Source organism: Conger conger, chromosome 11 (assembly GCF_963514075.1).
Source record: "Conger conger chromosome 11, fConCon1.1, whole genome shotgun sequence".
NCBI classification, from domain to species: domain Eukaryota; kingdom Metazoa; phylum Chordata; class Actinopteri; order Anguilliformes; family Congridae; genus Conger; species Conger conger.
Window position 1 is genome coordinate 39,624,727 of NC_083770.1, and position 20,265 is coordinate 39,644,991.

Sequence of the window (20,265 nt, forward strand, 5' to 3'; positions counted from 1 at the left end):
ACAGCTACTGACCCAACACTGACACAGCTACTGATCCAACACTGACACACCTATTGACCCAGCTACTGACCCAGCACTGACACGGCTACTGACCAAGCTACTGACCCAACACTGACATGGCTACTGACCCAACACTGACACAGCTACTGACCCAACACTGACATGGCTACTGACCTAACACTGACGCATTCCGCACTGACTGAACAATGACACATTCCACACTGATGGAACACACACAAACACACATTGTTAACACAGTTGTGCTGATGCGAGATCAGGGCGTCTCTTCAGGAGACGTTGTTACTGTGGGAGGGGGGATTTCCCGCACTGAAGGCTGATCCTCCGTGCAGGTGTCTGCCATGAAGTGTGGCCTCCTGCCGCTATCCCATGAGGCTCTGCTGGTGGGCGATGTGGCGTACTACGACTACAACGGCCTGATGGAAGACGAGGAGGACCGGGTGGAGCTGCAGAAGAGCCTAGGGCCCACCTGCAAGGTGAGAGAGGGATGGAGGGAGAGAAGCAGGGAGGGAGAGAGGGATGGGGAAGAGTGACCGGGAGGGAGGAGTGTATGATGTACGAGATGCAGGACAGGGGTATGGAAGGTGGTGAATACAATTCTCAGCTAAAGGTGACAACTCATTATTTTAAAAAAATCAAATAATGTAAAATTACTAATAATTTGAGATACTTTATGTGCACAGGTTCTGGTGCTGAGGAATCATGGGATTGTGGCTCTGGGGGAGTCTGTGGAAGAGGCTTTCTACACCATCTATCACATCCAGGCTGCCTGTCAGATACAGGTGAGCTGAGAACAGAGCCTGCTGGTGATGAACTGTGTGTGTGTGTGTGTGTGTGTGTGTGAGTGTGAGAGAGACAGTGTGTGTGTATGTGAGTGTGAGAGAGAGAGTGTGTGTGTATGTGTGTGTGCGTCTATGTGTGTGTGTGTGTGTCTGTGTGTGAGAGAGTGTGTGTGCGTGTATGTGTGTGTATGTGAGTGCGTGTGTGTATGTGTGTGTGTGTGTGTGTGTGTGTATGTGATGTGTGTGGGCGATATTGAAAAATAATTAAACAGGAGTGGTTGCTAGGTATTAATCAGTCTTTCATTACAGTTCAGGAAGTGAATTGAAATTCCGGTCATTAATTGCAAAAGGAAAATATTCAGTTCATGAATCGATTTCCTGAAATTAAATTAAATTAAATGGACCCCACAATAGTACTATAGGGATATTTTACCCCCTACACCAGGGGTGCACAGCAAGGGCTGCACCATATCAGGATTTTGTGTAAACCTCTGCTCTTAATCATTTAATTAGCTCAATCACACTGCATCTTGGTCATTTGCATAAGCACCAACTACAGTCACAGACTGCAGGTGTATCCTGGATTTCTCTGTGATCCAGTACAGGAGTGGACCAGTGTAGTTTATAGAGCTGTCAGAAAACTCAAATGAAAGTAACCGATTGGAACAAAAACCAGCACGCACCCACCCCTGCCCTAAACCTACAGTAGTGGACGTCTGAAGCATGCGCTGCAATTCCTCATCCTGCCAACAGGTGTCAGCGCTGTGCTGCGCCGGTGGGGAGCAGAACCTGATCATGCTGGACCGCACCACGCAGAGGCCCAACCCGACCGGAACCGTGGGCTGGGCCGGGTCCACATTCGGGCCCCTCCACAAGAGCCGTCTCGGGGAGCATGAGTTTGAGGCGCTCATGAGGACCATGGACAACCTGGTGAGACCATGAAGCCGCCCGGCAGAGTGCTAAAGAGAACTTAAATCTGTTTTATACTTCTGCGTAGTCTGTGTGTTTTCGTGACTCACGAATGTGCGGAGCATTTTTATTTGTGCAGCATGTTGTACATGACATCTATGCGGACATCTAATCATGTAGAAGAATAAGGCAGTCCAGGAGATTTGGGAAGATTATAATTATGCAGTGTGAGTTGCACAACTTACATATTTTACAGTTAATTAGGAAATTGCTTACAATGTCCTTATGGGTAACTTCACTTTCCATACGGACAAAACTAGCTAAGAGAATGAATCTGTGGTGATGGGGAGCTTTGGCAGAAGAATACGGCACAAACCCAGTTAGGCAAGCTAGGAAGACATTTTGTTTGACTTTGACACTGAACAGATCAAGAGATATTTCCATGGCAACAATTCAGGTGAAAATACCAGGGTAAAAATTGAAAAATGTGCAAAATGAAAATAGTCAGTAATGGAAACCCTGTATTTTTAAATGTGCAAAAGAAAAGTAATGTATAATAATAAGAATAATAAATTAAATTTGTACAGCTCTTTCCAGCATTAAAGTACAAACGGCTTCATGACACAAAATTTATACAACAAATTAAAATAACGACAAGATGATTTTAAGAAAGACCAGGGATATTAAGATAATGTATTAAATTAACAGCATGAGGAAGCAACAGAATAAAATGCTGAAATAATAATGGATTATTATAGGAAATTGATAGGCAGAAGCTGTATGTGCAGGCCTATGAAGTGTAGAAAATAAGAGTGAGCTTACATTAATATCAGGTACACTGCAGTGTCTGTGTGTAGCGTACAGTATATAGCAGTGTCTGTGTGTAGCGTACAGTATATAGCAGTGTCTGTGTGTAGCGCACAGTACATAGCAGTGTCTGTGTGTAGCGCACAGTATACAGCAGTGTCTGTGTGTAACGTACAGTATACAGCAGTGTCTGTGTGTAACGTACAGTATACAGCAGTGTCTGTGTGTAGCGCACAGTATACAGCAGTGTCTGTGTGTAGCGCACAGTATACAGCAGTGTCTGTGTGTAGCGCACAGTATACAGCAGTGTCTGTGTGTAGCGCACAGTATACAGCAGTGTCTGTGTGTAGCACACAGTACATTGCAGTGTCTGTGTGTGGCGCACAGTACAGAGCAGTGGCGTTACTGCTGTGTTGTCTGCTGTGGTCTCGGGGGACCTGAGCAGTGACTGCAGAGGGAGAGTCGTTTTCACCATCAGAGATCTCTCACGCCTTAATGCGAAAGCTGGAGACGATACTTTGATGTCCTGGCCAAACTCCCAGTCTGGCCTCCCCCTAATCACCCTCTGCTGAAATCAGCCAAGCAGAGCCCTGCCGTTCTGCCACGGCTGGTGTGTGTGTGGGGTGGTGGCCAGAGCCGGAAAGCAGCCATAGGTGCAAATCTAACAACTGTGTATTTACCAGACCAGGGCCCAATATGTGTTTTAAATACTTGAACTATTTAGATGCAGGTGAAAATCTGAAATGCTTCTAGCAGATCGACATAATTCTGTAACTAAAACATTTAGACTCGGAAGAAAGGATTATGTTTTGATTATGTTCTGAATACTGGTAATGACACTCTCAGTAACCTGTAAGAATTCATACTGCTTTGTAAAGTGTTAAAGTATTTCAGACCACTGCATACCTGAGGTATGAAGACAGTATGACCGATGACTAGCACTAAATACCTGGGAGAATAGAAAACTAGGGCTGGATTTGGATTTGAGGGCCAGAGTTGATGATCCTTGCACTATTACTAGATAGTGTAATGAATTGGCTGTGATGTTTTAATAAAGGAGCCTCTCTCTCTCCCTCCCTCCCTCTCTCTCTCTCCCTCACTCCCTCCCTCTCTCGCTCTCCCTCCCTCCCTCTCTCTCTCCCTCTCACTCCCTCTCTCTCTCCCTCCCTCTCTCTCTCTCCCTCTCACTCCCTCCCTCTCTCGCTCTCCCTCCCTCCCTCTCTCTCTCCCTCTCACTCCCTCTCTCTCTCTCTCTCACTCCCTCTCTCTCTCTCTCTCCCTCCCTCCCTCTCTCTCTCCCTCCCTCCCTCCCTCTCTCTCTCCCTCGCTCTCCCTCCCTCTCTCTCTCCCTCTCACTCCCTCCCTCCCTCTCTCGCTCTCCCTCTCCCTCCCTCCCTCTCTCGCTCTCCCTCCCTCCCTCTCTCTCTCCCTCGCTCTCCCTCCCTCCCTCTCTCACTCCCTCCCTCTCTCTCTCTCCCTCTCACTCCCTCCCTCTCTCTCCCTCTCACTCCCTCCCTCTCTCGCTCTCCCTCCCTCCCTCTCTCTCTCCCTCTCACTCCCTCTCTCTCTCTCTCTCCCTCCCTCCCTCTCTCTCCCTCCCTCCCTCCCTCTCTCTCTCCCTCGCTCTCCCTCCCTCCCTCTCTCTCTCCCTCTCACTCCCTCCCTCCCTCTCTCGCTCTCCCTCTCCCTCCCTCCCTCTCTCGCTCTCCCTCCCTCCCTCTCTCTCTCCCTCGCTCTCCCTCCCTCCCTCTCTCACTCCCTCCCACCCTCCCTCTCTCTCTCTCCCTCTCCCTCCCTCCCTCTCCCTCTCTCTCTCTCTCCCTCCCTCCCTCTCTCGCTCTCCCTCCCTCCCTCTCTCCCTCTCACTCCCTCTCTCTCTCCCTCCCTCCCTCCCTCTCTCTCTCCCTCGCTCTCCCTCCCTCCCTCTCTCTCTCCCTCTCACTCCCTCCCTCCCTCTCTCGCTCTCCCTCCCTCCCTCCCTCCCTCTCTCTCTCCCTCACTCTCCCTCTCACTCCCTCCCTCCCTCTCACTCCCTCCCTCCCTCTCTCTCTCTCTCTCTCACTCCCTCCCTCGCTCTCTCCCTCTCTCTCTCTCTCTCAGGGGTACCGGACGGGGTACGCGTACCGTTTCCCAGTGCTGCTGGAGCGGGCGCGAACCCGGCGGGAGGTGGAGGTTCCCGCCACCGTCACCGCCTTCAACTTCCTGGAGGAAGGGGTCAGGCCCGCCTCGCGGAACCCGCCCCACGCCCAAAAACAGCAGCAGGAGAAAACGCGCTGGCTCAACACCCCCAACTCCTACCTGAGAGTCAGCCAGGACCAGGCCAGCCCGGGCCACCAGCGGACCACGGTGGGGGGGCAGGGGGGGTCAAGGGTGGGGAAAGGGGGTGGATATTGGGGGGGCTCAGTCTCCATTCTCATTGGTTTAAGCGGCTAAAAGAATTAAGGGGCAGCATGTAGCCTAGTGGCTCAGGACTGTGACCGGGAAGGTTGGTGATTCAAGCCCCAGTGTAGCCACGATAAGACCCGTGCAGTTTTTGGGCCCTCAATCAAGGCCCTTAACCCCACACTTTGGATAAAAGCACCAGCTGTTATAATAATGTAGCAATTAGCCACGACATCAGCGTATGCTAGCTCTTCTTTCAGGGGGCTCCATCTCCATTCTGATTGGTTGAGCCGGCTAAAAGAATTAGACCCTGACATCACGTAGACTAGCTCTTCTTTCAGGGTGCTCCATCTCCATTCTGATTGGTTTAGCCGGCTAAAAGAATTAGACCCTGGCATCACGTAGACAAGCTCTTCTTTCAGGGTGCTCCATCTCCATTCTGATTGGTTGAGCCGGCTAAAAGAATTAGACCCTGACATCACGTAGACTAGCTCTTCTTTCAGGGGGCTCCATCTCCATTCTGATTGGTTTAGCCGGCTAAAAGAATTAGACCCTGACATCACGTAGACTAGCTCTTCTTTCAGGGTGCTCCATCTCCATTCTGATTGGTTTAGCCGGCTAAAAGAATTAGACCATGACATCACGTAGACTAGCTCTTCTTTCATTTTCACCTTGATTTGATTAGGCCCGCATCACTGGGCACAGTACTTAGACTATTGTGGGTCTAAGTACAGTGCCCAGTCTCTATAGGGTGCAATTACTGATATAGATACCACACAATGGACATATTCACATTTCAGAGCAAATATTTAATAATTTAATAGAGGGGGAAAAAAAAAACAGAGAGACAGATTATTTCCACTGATTCCAAGTTATTTCGTAATATGGTAATTATTTTAGTCATTATTAGTCATTTTGCTGCATTATTTTTTGTTGCTATTTCTTTAGGGTTGAGTCACAGGGCTAATTTACATTAAGCACAGCGAGTCTCGTTAGCACAGCTAACAGTTTTTTTTAATGCTAGAACCGCTGGGTCAGTGTCTGGCTATGTGTTAAACAGGCGTATGGAAACATGTCACTGCAGCTTTTTGATTGGACAGGGTGGCTAGATGACGACATCACTGGGGTTGTGCGTATATGGGAGAAGTATATGTGGGTGTATTGAAAGCAGAAAGACAGTATAGGTTGAATAATAGCATGTACTGCCTCAGGTACTGTGTGTAGACATTACATGAAGTCATTTCAGAGGGGAGGGGCCTTCTCTCTCTCTGACCCCTCCCTCTTTCTCCTCTCTGTCCCTCTGCATTGCAGGGGAGATCCCAGCTCTCTCGCTCTCTGTTACTGCAATGCCACGTCTGCCCTCTGGTGGCTGGATTATGCAATGGCAGCCTTTATTCTGAGCCGAGTGCTAGACATGCAAAGGGCACTGTCATCCTGAGAATGACACAAATACAAATGTCAATTTAACGCAATGCTAACCATATATTGCTCTTTATATTAGGAATGTAATCTGTATCATCATTGAACTTAATCAAGCTGAAACATGAGTGTCTACCTACATGAAGTGAGCCGTGTGTGGTTTAAAGGCTCTTCCTGTCTGTCTCAGTGGCTGAAGACAGAGGAGATCACACAAGGGAGTGGCACGGCCATTAAGATCGAAAACCCAAACCAGTTTGTACCGCTCTTCACCAACCCCCAAGAGGTGCTGGAGACACGAAACAAGGTACACTTAGCAGGCTTGTTAAGCTGATGGAATATCTGTTTAGATTTTTCACATCAGCCTATGTGTGTTTATTAACATGCTATGGTTTATTCATCAACAAGGGTTTATTTTAAAGCAGAATGACCTCTGGTCATTTTCTTAACATACTGTTTTAGTCTATTGTCATTTTTGGGTTACTTTTACATTTTTACACTTGGCATTTGGCATTTAGCAGGCACTGTCATGTAGATGGTACCCAGAGATTCCAGCTCTACATACAAACTCCACACAGCTGGATATTTACTGAAGCAGCTCTGGTTAAGCACCCTTAAGGCCCGTTCACGCCGATAACTACTGCATAACTATAACCATAACAATAACGACAATAAGGTGAGCATCCACACTGATCAACCACAACATTCTGCAAATAGGCACTTTAACCATGAAGCCTTGTAAATTAGGATGGATTGTGACTGGATGTCAATGTTTTTATCGTTCATGGAGCTGGAAAATGAATCGCTCTGAAAGTGATCCGGACAATAATGTTTGTCACTGTTGTTGCATTTACAGTTGTGGTGTGGACTCCGTCATCCGCTCGAGAATGATTTTAAAAACTATTTAAAAAAATATTTATAGTTATCCTTCTTTTACATTACATTACATTATTGGCATTTGGCAGACGCTCTTATCCAGAGCGACGTACAACAAAGTGCATACCCATAACCAGGGATAAGTTCGCTGAAAGACCCTAGAGGGAAGTACAATTTCAACTGCTACCTGTACAACAAAGATAAGGACAAGGGCCTTTTTTTTTTTTTTTGTTGAACAAACAAACAAACAAACAGAGCAAAAGTGACCTTCTTGGTGCGGACGGGCCTTTGCTCGAGGGCACGATGGCAATACCCCAAGCACCTGAACCCCAAACCTTTGCGCTACGAGCCCAGTTTCCTACTCACTGTTACAGTGGCACTTTTTCAGTGACGTCCGTCAGCATGCGCTCCATATTGATCATTAGCATGGCGCAGTACAGAGCAGAGCTGCTGCGGCTTCAGAGACTTCAGGCTAATAGAGACCTACTGTACGCTCCAGGTGCTGAATTAAACAGCTATTAAACATGCTAAAATATTCAACTATTCTAATGTAATGACTCTGACTATTATGTTATCGTAAAGGAGCATCAAAAGTCAACATCTCTCCCTCTCCCTCCCTCTCTCTCCCTCACCCACGCTCCTCCCTATCTCTTGCTCTCCCTCTCCCCCCTCACCTTCTCTCCCCTATCTCTCTCCCCCTCCCTCTCTCCCTTCCTCCCCCTCTCTCTCACTCTCATTCTCTCCCTCCCCCTCGCTCTCTTTCTCCTCCTTCCTCACTCTACATCTCTCTCCCTTCCCCCCATCTCTCTCATTCTCTCCCTCGCCATTACTCTGTCTCCCCTATCTCTCTCCCCCTCCCTTTTTCCCTCCCTCCCTCCCCCTTTCTCTCTATCTCTCCCCTATCTCTCATTCTCTCCCTCCTTCTCTCCCCTCCCTCTCCCCCCCCCCCCCCCCCCCCCCCACCCCCTCTCTCTCTCAGATCCGTGAACAGAACCGTCAGGACATGAAGACTGCCGGGCCCCAGTCTCAGTTGCTGGCCGGTGTCATCTCTGATAAGACACCACCGGTACAACCCACAGACAGAGCTACGAAGCCATGCACACAACCCAGCTACCTATATACTCAGCTGTACATTACTGCTGTACAACCTGTATACAGACCTACATTACACCAACTACACATGTGAGGCAGGCCTGGACTCAAACTGTATTTGTTCTGGATTCAAATACTTTCCTGTGCTCTTTTGATCTTGCCTGGTGCATTTGAGCCTGCAACTAGTAGGGGGGGGTTACACCAGGCAAGGTGCAAATGCAGAAAAGTATTTAAATCCGAATACTGTTTGTGCCCAGGTGTGATGTCTTACAGGCAGCATACAGCAGCCCACAGAAACTGCTGCTTCAGACCCTCAGATTAGCAACTCAGCACAGTGCCCTCAAATTATTATGTCATACTACAATGGCCCACATAATTATAGTAATCTCACCCCTATGTGTGTGTGTGTACGTGTGTGTGCGTGTACGTGTGCATGTGTGCGTGTGTGTATAATTACTTTGTCAGTGGATATTTTACACAGAACCACCTCACTGTGTTTCTGTATTTGTTTTTTAGTAGAGCATCTTTAGTCTTGTATGCATAACATGCATAATACATTTAATGGATGTTAAGGCAATATTAGAAGGTAAATACAGGTTTGTGAGTTGATGATGTTCCAAGCAGTTTATTTTGGCAAGCCTAAGCCGAGGACATTTTTTCTCATTTCCCAGCCTCATAATGGCTTCCTTGACTGTCATTGGCACAACTCTGGTCCTCATGTTGACGAACGCCAACAGAAGGCAATCAAAAGCCTAGAATCAATACTACATACTGAAATCTCCCTCATGCCTGCGCTAAGGGACATATTGGACATACACTGCACATATGGATACAGACGGAGGTGCTGTTACACAGAGAATGTGTATAAAACGAAAAAAGTGTTAAAAATAAGGATATGTTGTTTCCATGTCCCCCTCCCCCCTCCCCCGCCTCCCCAGTCCCCTGAGAATGACCTGGCACTGGGACAGAATGGCCCAGAGGGGGGACCCCCAAAAATCCCCCCCTCCCCAGAGCCCCCCAATCCCTTCAACCAGCTGACAGACCAGGAGCTGGAGGACTACCGTCAGGAGGTTCAGAGGAAGCAGACGCTGGGCCCAGAAGATGGTACAGCCGACCTACACCTCAGCACCAGACCTGGGTCAACGACGCAATTGATTCAAATACTTTTTTATGCTTCACTGATCTTGTCCGGTATATTAGAACCTATAAAATACTACAAAAAGTGCAAATTCTGCCTTCTGGTCCTATGGGTTGGCTCAATTCCACCAGGCAAGATCAGTCGAGCACAGAAAATCAAGAACAATTACTGTATGTATTTGACCAGGTCTGGTCTTCACACACTGTCACACATGTCACACATTCCCATCTCGCACCGATACAACTCACTAGCACTGATTCATCTGTCACTGACTCATAACTCACTCGCACTGATTCGTCTCTCAGTAACTCATAACTCACTTGCACTGATTTGTCTCTCACAGATTCATGACTCACTCTTATCCGAATGATTCTCTCGCGAACACATTGCTAGCTCATACGGATTCAACTGTCACAAACCCATTATCAATCAATCCTCATGCTGAAGTCCATCTTGCCAGCTCATAACTCACTAACCGATCCTCACAGCCCAGTAACACCCTCGCCCGCCCCCCCCTCCGAAAGCCTCCATCGCCTTCACAAATCCATCCCACAACCCCACACTATCCCTCAGTTTCTCCTCTGTCTTTGTGTCAGGTGGGGAGGAGCTGGCCAATGAGAAGGGGACTCCCCCTGCCACCTCCCCCACTAAGAACAAAGTTAGGAAGTACCATGAACCAACCTTGTTAAACACTCTGAAAATATGTTTTACAGACCGTTTTTTACACACCATAGTACTTACCTCAGAAATCACAGTAGTTACATAATAATTACACATAAGTAGCTGGTATTTACTCGGTAATTAACAGCCCGTAAAAGAAAGCGATAACGTTTTTTCTCTGTTGCCACCACCCATCTTGTAAACTCTGTCCCCCTTCACATTGCTAGCTCATACGGATTCAACTGTCACAAACCCATTATCAATCAATCCTCATGCTGAAGTCCATCTTGCCAGCTCATAACTCACTAACCGATCCTCACACCCCAGTAACACCCTCGCCCGCCCCCCCTCCGAAAGCCTCCATCGCCTTCACAAATCCATCCCACAACCCCACACTATCCCTCAGTTTCTCCTCTGTCTTTGTGTCAGGTGGGGAGGAGCTGGCCAATGAGAAGGGGACTCCCCCTGCCACCTCCCCCACTAAGAACCCCTCCCCCACTAACCCCCCTCCCACAGGTGAGACAGCACGCTAGCTACCTGCACGCCCGTGCATGCACCCCAAAAACCTGAAAAAAAAAAAAGGTGGCACGATTCCCCTGCCTGTGCGTCCCCTCTCCATTCCTGCCCGGATACTCAACGGCAGCCCCTGTTACCCTCAACTCACGGCTCACAATCTCGCCTTTTAGCAGACGCTGCTCGCCGAGTGTATTTCGCTGTTCACACTCTCTCAGGACTGCACATGTGCACAAGTACTGTACCTCCCTCAAACGGCAAGCTACAATATTTACTTCTATTTTTAAGGCTACTAAAGGCTACAAATTAATTATATATTGCTGGCTAGGGGTACAATTTTATGTACCTATAGGATACCGCAGCGGCAGCATTTGTACTTTTTTAGGCAGTTTTCGTTCTTTTATTTTCAAGAGTATAGCACATATTGTACAATGAGTGCATTCCTTCTTGAATCTCACATCCTCAGGCCAGCAGACTGTCCAGTGTAACACGGGGTGTCTGTTTTGTGATTGTCGGTTTGTTGTTGTTGTTGTTGTTGTTTTTGTTGCTGTTGAAGTGTTGCATCTCAGCACTGTGTTGTGGTCTCCATCTGTCTCCACAACTGTGTGTCTCTCTCCCTCTGTCTGTCTTTCTCTCTGTCTGTCTGTCTTTGTCTGTGTTTCTCTTAACTATCTGATAGGAATGACCTCTGATACTGAGATCTTGTCTCACTAGTAAGTACTGAGAGCCTGTCAGATGTCGTAATGGACTGATTAATGAACGCAGCATGTCGTGTACTATGATGCAACACCCGTCACTCATATTGTACGGCTAAAGTTTTCAGCGGTTTACGTTTTACTATACTGTGTGTGTGTGAGTGTGTGTGTGTGTGAGTGTGAGTGCGTGTGTGTGCGAGTTTGTGAGTGTGTGTGTGTGTGTGAGTGATTCCTCAGTAACGCTTTATTTTACAAGCCATTAATTACCTAGTATTTACTAGGTAAACACCAGCGACTTGTGTACTTATTTGGTAACTACTGATTTCGGAGCTACGTACTATGAAACAAAGTTAGGAAGTACCATGAACCAACCTTGTTAAACACTCTGAAAATATGTTTTACAGACCGTTTTTTACAGACCATAGTACTTACCTCAGAAATCACAGTAGTTACATAATAATTACACATAAGTAGCTGGTATTTACTCGGTAATTAACAGCCCGTAAAAGAAAGCGATAACGTTTTTTCTCTGTTGCCACCACCCATCTTGTAAACTCTGTCCCCCTTCACTGCCAGACGAGACCAACGCCGTCGACGCCGCGGACGTCACCAAAACCGTGGTGCAGAACGGTAAGGAGGAGGAGCTGAAGCAGCAGGAGGAGGAGCTAGAGAAGGGGATGAAAGCCCTCTCCACTGCTGACACGTCGCCCGCCCCGCCCACCGCCCCGCCCCCCGCCGCCCCGCCCACCAAGCCCGGCCACACCCCCGAGGGCTCGCCCTCCAAGTCCCCCTCCAAGAAGAAGAAGAAGTTCAAGGCCCCCTCTTTCTTGAAGAAGAGCAAGAAGCAGAAGGAGAAGGTGGAGAAAGTGGAGGCCTGAGGGGGGTGCAATGGAGAGGCGACTTATTTACCCAGTTACACACGCGCCCACACACACACGCACACACACACACACTCACACACAGAACCACACACACACACACACACACACACACAACCACACACACGCGCGCGCCACGCCCACACACACAGACAAGCGCCCACACACACACACACACACACCACATGCGCGCGCCCACACACACACACATACAGCAGCATATTTACCCCCCTACACAGCCAAAACACTGACCATTATCTTATCCTCACCTCTCTATCTATACATATAAACACACCTCTCCACTTACCACTTTTTTTAATTTGTTCAATTATTAACTGGTACTTGTTTTTGTGACAAAAAAAAATTCAAACATCGTTTCGATACACACTTGTATGTTTTTCTGGTGACAGTGGTCCACGGCAAAACATATCTGCGCATATTCATGAAGCCAATTCCCACGTATGTGTATAGTAACCACATAATTACATAATCATCGCAATCAAGTCATGATAAGAAAACCTCGTCATGCCAGCTTCATCTTTTCCACCGATGTTACTTCTGATTGTCACCTGTCGAGTGTGCACAGATGTCAATGGCACACACTGTTAAGTGCTTTTTCTGTTGATAACAAAATCAGCAGGTCTTATTTTCACTTATGTTCTTCTACATCTAATGATTTGATGCAGAACATCAGGGAATATTTAACTCAATTAAACAATAAGGAACTGGTATATAAAATTGCGATGGGTAAGGAAGCCCAAACTAACAGCTAGTAACGCCACTTATGTCTAATATGCGATAAGAAAAAAAGAATGAAAAACACTTCTTTGTAGCTTGCGGATGCAGATGAAACCCAACTCAGAAAGGCACTACACATTCCTCATGTCCTGTCTTCTTTCACAACAAGACCTCCTTACTGTTGTAATTATTATTATTATTATTATTATTATTATTATTGATTCCATTATTTAAGTGTTACTCTGTGTGTATATTTGCTGGTTTTTATTTGAATGTAATTTCATATTAGAATGCAAAGGTGAAAAAAGGTGATGTTAGGTTAGCAGTGCACCAGTCATTAAAGAGCAATTCAATATGAATCCCTGCTTTTGCTTCATTTCATCCGGTCTGCAGTTTGCGAAAAACAATGGTTTACTACTGTGTATCATAGCCTACTTACCTACTTACCCTGATAATGCCTACATTATTAATTTGTATTGTCTGTTCTGGCTCTAGCAATGTTTTCAGTAAAATCCAGACAAAACAGAACCGCAACCATGAACAAATTACACAAAAACAGCAGTTATTTTCAATCCATTTCGAGTTCTGGAAGATTTGGAGCATTGGGAAATCTGTGAAAAGCAATAATGTGCTGATGAATGCCTTTCACTGCACTTTCATGGACTGCTCCCATCATAATTCTACACAGGGTTAAAGTATTGCACTGTGTGTGGTGCGAGGTCGTGTTTTTTGGCAAGAAAACAGACCGTGATGTGGGATGAGCAGAACAATTCATCACAGCTGAGATGTCAGTCACTGAGGCTGGAATGACCGGCTGAAGCTCTCTACAGCCGTTCAGACGACTCGTTCGGTGGAATCCAGTCATTAGCAAAAGAGCTGCAGGGAGATGAATGGGACCGGGGGATAGCCTGAGCTAAGCTAAAGCACTCAGTTTGTCAATTACATCACTTCACCCTGTGTGCACTGGTGCAGGGGTAACTCGAAGTACAAAAATCCAACTTATACCTGCCACACTCTTAGAATGATAACACAATTAAGCCCCACCATTGCAAACCCCCGGTCATAGTCAGCTAGTGACATGACCCTGGCATTAACTAGCATTGCCTAGGCTTACATCCTGCACTCACATTGTATATCCATACTGGTGGAGCCACTGGTTTCACTTTCCGACCACAATTCTTGCATACACTACGTGGACATTGACATGAGTCAGTAAAATGACCCACATTTGTCAAACACTTTTTCTGAACAGAACATTTATGGATGAATATTAAAGCAACAATGATGGATATCTCGTAAATTTGCTTGCAGCATAGTACAGCTAGTATGTTAGTAGCCTACTGAAGCAGTGGGGAAAATCAATCTAGTGAAAAGGTAAACTCAGGTAAACATGCCAATTTCCTGAAAAATATACATTTTAAATGTGTCAATATACATTTTATTTATCAGCAATAAGATACAGGCAGTGAAATAACCAGCAGAGGGTCAGTGATACCTTACCTGGCAAAGGTGAAGGGCAAAATCTCTGCTGTTGAAAAGAGACTGGTACTTGGAGAAACTGCTGACTGGAGTGGGCGAGATCCATGAAGTGTGGCGTGCATTCCTATGAAATAATGATCACATTCTGTAACTGTGATTTATGACTGTGTGCTAAAGAACAATGAATGAACTAGGAGTGTGACCAAACCGGAATAAACATTAAGGTTAACTTGAATCAGTGGCCGGAACTCAATGAACGCGTGTGTTTCCACAGGGGCGTATTTGAAGAGTGCACGCCGTGGTGTTCCAGAATTATCCGTATAAAGAGTGGACAACTGTGGAGTTAGTAGTGATAACGCTGCACATCTCGCTGTTTTGACTTGCCTGGTACATTATAATAGCTGCGTCTAGTTGGTTATTTTGCCTGGACTTTTTTTAAAGGGCGAATGGGGAGAAGCAGGAGCCGGTCGCCGCAAAGAAGAGGTTTGTTGTGTTAGCACTTTAGCAGTGTGGCTGAACGTATCACGAACGTTAGTTGCTCGCTCGCTCGCTAACTTAGCTAGCTAGCTAGTTAAATAAGCGACAGTGACGGCACGGCTGTAGCCAGCAAACAAACTGTATGTCTGATTTACATGTCAGCAGAAGATAATTTTATAATTAGATCAAACGTATAGAGCTTACTTTAAAGATCAACTGCAATATTAGCTGACGCCAGCTTGCTAACAACAAAAGCTATTCAAGTAAACTTTAGCTTAGGTTACGCTCTTTCGTGAGAATTCCTGTCTTTTGATAAACACAGTAGCAAGTCTGGTGTTATTATTATTTTCAATCTATTCAAGTTTTGTCTAGCTAATATAAACATGGCGAGCTATAAACATCTAGCGAATAAATAAACGTTAAAGTAATGGCGTCTTGTTTATTGGGATTTAACATAATAACTTGCAAAACCCAATAAACAAGATGCCATTACTTGAACGTTTATTTATTAGCTAGATGGCCATGCTTATATTAGCTAGACAAAACTGAAATAGATAACTGTTAATTTAGTTTGCAGTAAACTTACTGTGTTCCGAACTGAACACGGGGACGCAACCGCTTCCTCCAGAAGTTAAAGGTCCGTTCAATTGTAGTTTTTCTGCTGATGAATGTGGTTAATGATTACGGTTGCTTATTCACGATACCAGATACTAAAACACGTGCATTCGTGTTAATTGGACAAATAATTAACGAGAAAATGACAAATAACCACACAATTCCCTGTGTTCGCTCATGATGTTCCGAACACCTATTCACGATGTTAATAACACATAATAACAAGAAGATGCATAATAAATTCATAAAAATCAGTTACACCTTCGCATCTTTTGTAAATTGTGCGTTTCGCTCACCATTTCGTCTTTTTGTTTTGCAGAAAGACGTCGCTCTCGCTCGGGTTCGAGGGAGCGCGAGCGAAGGCGCAGAGAACGGGAACGCTCCAGGTCGCGCGACAGAGACAGACGCAGGAGCCGCTCGCGCTCGCCTCACAGGCGGCGCTCCAGGTGAGATATATGGGGCCAGATGGGGGATTTCGGATGGTTTCAAGGGCCCTGACTAACAGAGGTCATGAAAAGATTGGAATGGGATGGGGTGTCCTGGGTGGTGAGGCCCCAATGTGAGCTCTTAATTTGGTCCAAAAACTGCTGAAAATCACCTTCCGCCATCTGACCTCTGACCTTCCCTCTTTCCTTTCCACAGGTCACCGCGGCGACACCGCTCTTCCTCCCTCTCCCCATCTCGGCAGAAAGACAGGGACGACAAGGACGGAAAGGACAAGTCTGTGAAGGAACATCAGATCTCAGGTTTGTTACTTTTTTGTTAAACTGGTTTCCTATTCCTATTCTGGTTTCCTATTCTAAGTATATTATATGATGTATTTAACTGCAAATTAATGATAAAAGAATGGTAAATGTATCTGGGTTGTCACTTTGCAAAGTGGGTTGAGAGAATCAGTCCAACTGTAATTTTATGTACCTGCAAGAACCTTTACTGCTGATGTCACATGTCAGAATCTGAAAGTTCTCCCTCATTGTGGATGGTTGTCCTGGAAACTAGAAACTGCAGTCCAGACAGACACTTAAAGGCCATATTGTAGCCAAAATGCTGTACAAGTAGCTCTTTACACACTCAAATGAGGTCTTGCACATTGCCTCAGTTTCTGAGAATTTGGTCATGCCATACTCGCACATTAAGGTAATGTTTCTTTGTGTGCTAACTGCCTCAAAATGACATGATTACTGAGTTAGCTGGATAACTGTACTGACTAAACCCTGGAACATGGACCAAAGTAAATGGAGCTGTTCTGGGTTTTAGTTTGTGTAGTTATCTGGCCAACTCAGTAATCCTGCTGTGTGGAACAGGCCCCTGTACTGTAAATTGTTGTACATTGACCATTGCTTTGCACTCCATTGTCTTTGCACTGCACATGAACCATGTGTGAAATGTTCTCTTGTGTTTTTCCTGGTCCAGAGGAGGACCTCCAGGGCAAAACGGAGGATGAGATTGAGATGATGAAGCTAATGGGCTTTAGCAATTTTAATTCCACCAAGGTGAGGTCCCTGTCTCCTACCTACACATTCCTGCGTACACCGGGGGGTACATCACAAAGCAAGATAACTGAGTTAGTAGTTCATTGAGTTCCAAAACTGGAACGTGGACTATAAAATTACTCTGAATTTATTCTGCTAGCTCAGTAATCCTGATCCCGGTGTCTTTTGTAATAATAGCTTATTTGCAAAACACCATTCGTACAGTTATTTGTAACCCAAGGAGCATGCAGTTGGATTGAAAATTATCAATCAAGAAAGCTCATCTACGGGGAGGGTATTTTACGGAAGTTTTTTTAGTTATTTGGGTTTCTTGCTCCAAAATGTCTTCATTAATGTCAGCTACGCTGAGGCTGTCCCAATATGCCCACTTAATCACACTGGGACATTTGACATCCGCATTCATGTGCTTAGCATATATGCACAGGTGTGTCCCATTTCTCACATAATCAAAGGTGCGGTTGATGCATACTTTACCCAGGCTTACCCGCTCCAGAGTGGTTTTGGCGAAGTACCCAGATCCACAATGCATCATGTTGATGACATTTATGATTGACTCCTGTCACGAGGTTGCTGGCTTGTGTGTTCACTGGAGGAAAATGCCAGCGAGGCAATATCAGAAAGATGTTTGCAAAGCTGCAAATGTAGGGACTTAATATTTTATTCATACCATAGTCGTATGATGTGTGTTGTTAATGTAAACATAATGTTAGCAAGCTCAGTTAATCTTTTCAAGCCCACATCAAGCTATGCACAGCTGCTATTAGCGGTCTGGCTACAATAACTTATTTCAAATTGGGACCATGAAATAATCCCGATGTGTATCGCAATTGTTTAAAAAAAATCCCCACGCACTTGGGCACATACTTGCACACTATATGAAAATGTACATTCCGCATCAGGATAATAAAGCGTGCAAGTACCCAAGCCCACTTAGCCAAATGTGGAGAACTGGAGCAGCCCAATTGGTTTCTGAAAAGGAGATTAAAAACGGTCACAGTTAAATTAAATATTTTAACCACACATTACAACAATGATATGCAGAAGAGCATCTCTGAACATACAACGTGTCAAACCTCTTAAGTGAATAGGCTACAGCAGTAGAAGAAAGGTATAATTAATACTCACTGAGTGTATTATCTGCCACAAGGTGGCGACAAGTCCTTCAAAATAACCAGTGTTTTGCAGCGTCAGTTCTTGTTTTTTCTCAATTGTCTGGACCTCTGCTTTCCTCCATCTCTCCATCTCTATCTCTCTTTCTCTCTGTCTCTCTCTCTCTTTAGGGGAGGAAAACTGATGGTTCAGTCAATGCGCATGCCATAAACGTATCTCAGAAGAGAAAGTACAGGTGGGTTTGTACTTATGCAATTACTGTTTAATCTGCGGTGACTTCCAACATTTCCTATGAAAGCTGTAGCATTACATTACATTTCATTGTATCTAGCTGACACTTTTATCCAAAGCCACATACAAAGTGTGCATTCCGAGGTAATGGAACAAACCACAGAACAGGTCCGATAAGGTACAATTCACATAGGATGAGTTGTAAAGCCATGAACATAAGTCTAGTAGATGGGCCAAGTCTGTAAGTAATAAGGTCAGGAATACTGCATAAGAATGCTGCTGTTCTACATGTGATTTTGGATTGATATTCTTTGCATTTCAAATGAGTTCTTGCATAGAATGTGTGAGCTTTGTTTTAACGGACTCCTTCCCACCACACTTGATCATTTTGCATTTGTGTGTGTGTGTGTGTGCGCGCGTGCACAGGCATGTGCGTCTCTATGCGTTGCTATGCATTGCGTTGCTATGCATTGCGTTGCTATGCAGGCTGCGCCGGGTGAAATTGCGTGTGCTCGGTTGCGTGTCCGTGTTGTGCTCGGTTGCGTGTCTGTGTTTTCAGCCGAAGACGGCCGCATGATACCCTCAATCTCATCAGCAGCCAGTCACAGTGCAGCCAATCACCTCGGGCAGGTGTTGCTTGGCTGTGAGACTGCCATTCCCATTGGTAGATGATGATGTAATGTAGGAAGGGGAGGAAACAATGATGTAACCATATTCTGTTTCTTTTTTTTTTCTTTCTTTTTTTTTAGGCAATACATGAACAGAAAGGGTGGCTTCAACAGACCTTTGGATTTTATTGCCTGAGTGCATCAGAGAGATGTTTATCACCAGACCTCGGTATGCCTGCATTCAAGGACATTTTCACCTGAATTGGCGATACTTTATACCTAAATGCAAAATCTCCGTGGATCACTGTTCCTTATTGGTCTTTTTTTTATTTCTTGTTTATGTTGTTCAGTTTGGCTTTGAGAGTAATGACCTCCCTAAGTTAACATTTTATATTTTATCCCATCATTAAGATGTATTTTTGAAATGTTGCGGACACTGCTTATTGTGTTATGTTGCCGTCTTGTACCTGATATGCTTAGTGAATACTGAATAAACTGATTGAAATAACCTCATGAAATCTGCTGTTGATTTTTAATTCTAATTGTGCCGTACAGTTCATAATAAATGCTTCCTTTTTTACATATGTTCCCAGGGACAGTTTGCAATTAATAATACTTGCATGTTGTTTTTCCATTCTGATAGAATCTCATAGTGCGTTTCAGTTTGGTGTTGCATTAATGCTGAATGGGCTAAGATGGGTTTTAGCCTGCAGCCTATAGCCAAGTGGCTAAGGTGCATGACTATGACCCGGAAGGTTGGTGGTTCAAGATAATGTGATAAGATGTGCACAGCTGTTTGGCCCTTGAGCAAGGCCCTTAAACTAGGCCCTTAATCCCACATTGCTCCAGGGGGGATTGTCCTGCTTAGTCTAATCAACTGGAAGTTGCTGTCTGGGTGGCAAGACAAAGATGTAGGCATTGAACACCCATGCTTTCATTGTCATAACCTGACACTATTCTCTCCTGTTTTTTCTACTGTATTTCCATTTTTAAACCTTGTTCTGTGCCATTGTCTTTCCTGTGAGCTGGTGTCAACTCATTGTGCATAGGGTCTATGCTGTCAACGACAGATACACCACAGCCTCAGAAGGCACTGAAATGTTGGTAGTCTTAAATGTGTGGGATGTGGTTTGGTTGGTATCTATAGATTAAGGGGCGTTTGGATGTCTTAAATCAAATAAACACATTACTGAATTATATTCACTGAATTTCTACTGATTTGCATTCGTGATATATACTATATATATATATATACTATATATATATATATATTCCCCCTGTTCTATCGTCTGTTACACATTTCCGCATTACCTCATAAAAAGTGGGGTATCTTCAGTGGCAGGAGCGT

General features: G+C 45.3%; 2 protein-coding genes and 1 long non-coding RNA gene across 7 annotated transcripts in view; 2 read left to right on the forward strand and 1 right to left on the reverse strand.

The window, feature by feature from the left end:
- add2 (adducin 2 (beta)) overlaps positions 1-13,263 on the forward strand; it is a 31,121-nt gene extending 17,858 nt beyond the window's left edge. For 2 of the 5 annotated variants that reach the window (XM_061260152.1, XM_061260153.1), the window contains exons 7-15: positions 351-494; positions 702-800; positions 1,554-1,730; positions 4,617-4,862; positions 6,505-6,621; positions 8,170-8,256; positions 9,221-9,386; positions 10,510-10,596; positions 11,865-13,263. In XM_061260152.1, the coding sequence (XP_061116136.1) occupies positions 351-494; positions 702-800; positions 1,554-1,730; positions 4,617-4,862; positions 6,505-6,621; positions 8,170-8,256; positions 9,221-9,386; positions 10,510-10,596; positions 11,865-12,166 (1,425 nt within the window). In that variant the 3' untranslated portion in view covers positions 12,167-13,263. Of the gene's footprint in view, positions 1-350; positions 495-701; positions 801-1,553; positions 1,731-4,616; positions 4,863-6,504; positions 6,622-8,169; positions 8,257-9,220; positions 9,387-10,016; positions 10,487-10,509 lie in introns of those variants that run through there. The other 3 variants (XM_061260154.1, XM_061260155.1, XM_061260157.1) reach the window with 3 other exon arrangements.
- Positions 13,264-13,658: 395 nt separating this feature from the next.
- Positions 13,659-15,485, reverse strand: LOC133140944 (uncharacterized). The gene is made up of 3 exons (XR_009710037.1): positions 15,447-15,485; positions 14,405-14,507; positions 13,659-13,780 (listed from the first exon to the last, which is right to left on the reverse strand). It is a non-coding gene; the product is annotated as an uncharacterized LOC133140944 (long non-coding RNA).
- snrnp27 (small nuclear ribonucleoprotein 27 (U4/U6.U5)) lies at positions 14,639-19,425 on the forward strand. Its single transcript, XM_061261261.1, has 6 exons — positions 14,639-14,866; positions 15,795-15,921; positions 16,118-16,221; positions 16,889-16,968; positions 18,249-18,313; positions 19,059-19,425. Exons 1-6 carry the CDS (start codon positions 14,830-14,832, stop codon positions 19,111-19,113), a joined length of 468 nt encoding a protein of 155 aa, XP_061117245.1. The 5' UTR covers positions 14,639-14,829; the 3' UTR covers positions 19,114-19,425.
- Positions 19,426-20,265: the final 840 nt, after the last annotated feature.

Coding starts and splice junctions, on each gene's coding strand:
- snrnp27 (XM_061261261.1), top strand. CDS start 14,830: ATGGGGAGAAGCAGGAGCCGGTCGCCGCAAAGAAGAG. Junction 14,867..15,794: donor CCGGTCGCCGCAAAGAAGAG/GTTTGTTGTGTT, acceptor TTTGTTTTGCAG/AAAGACGTCGCTCTCGCTCG. Junction 16,222..16,888: donor GAAGGAACATCAGATCTCAG/GTTTGTTACTTT, acceptor TTCCTGGTCCAG/AGGAGGACCTCCAGGGCAAA.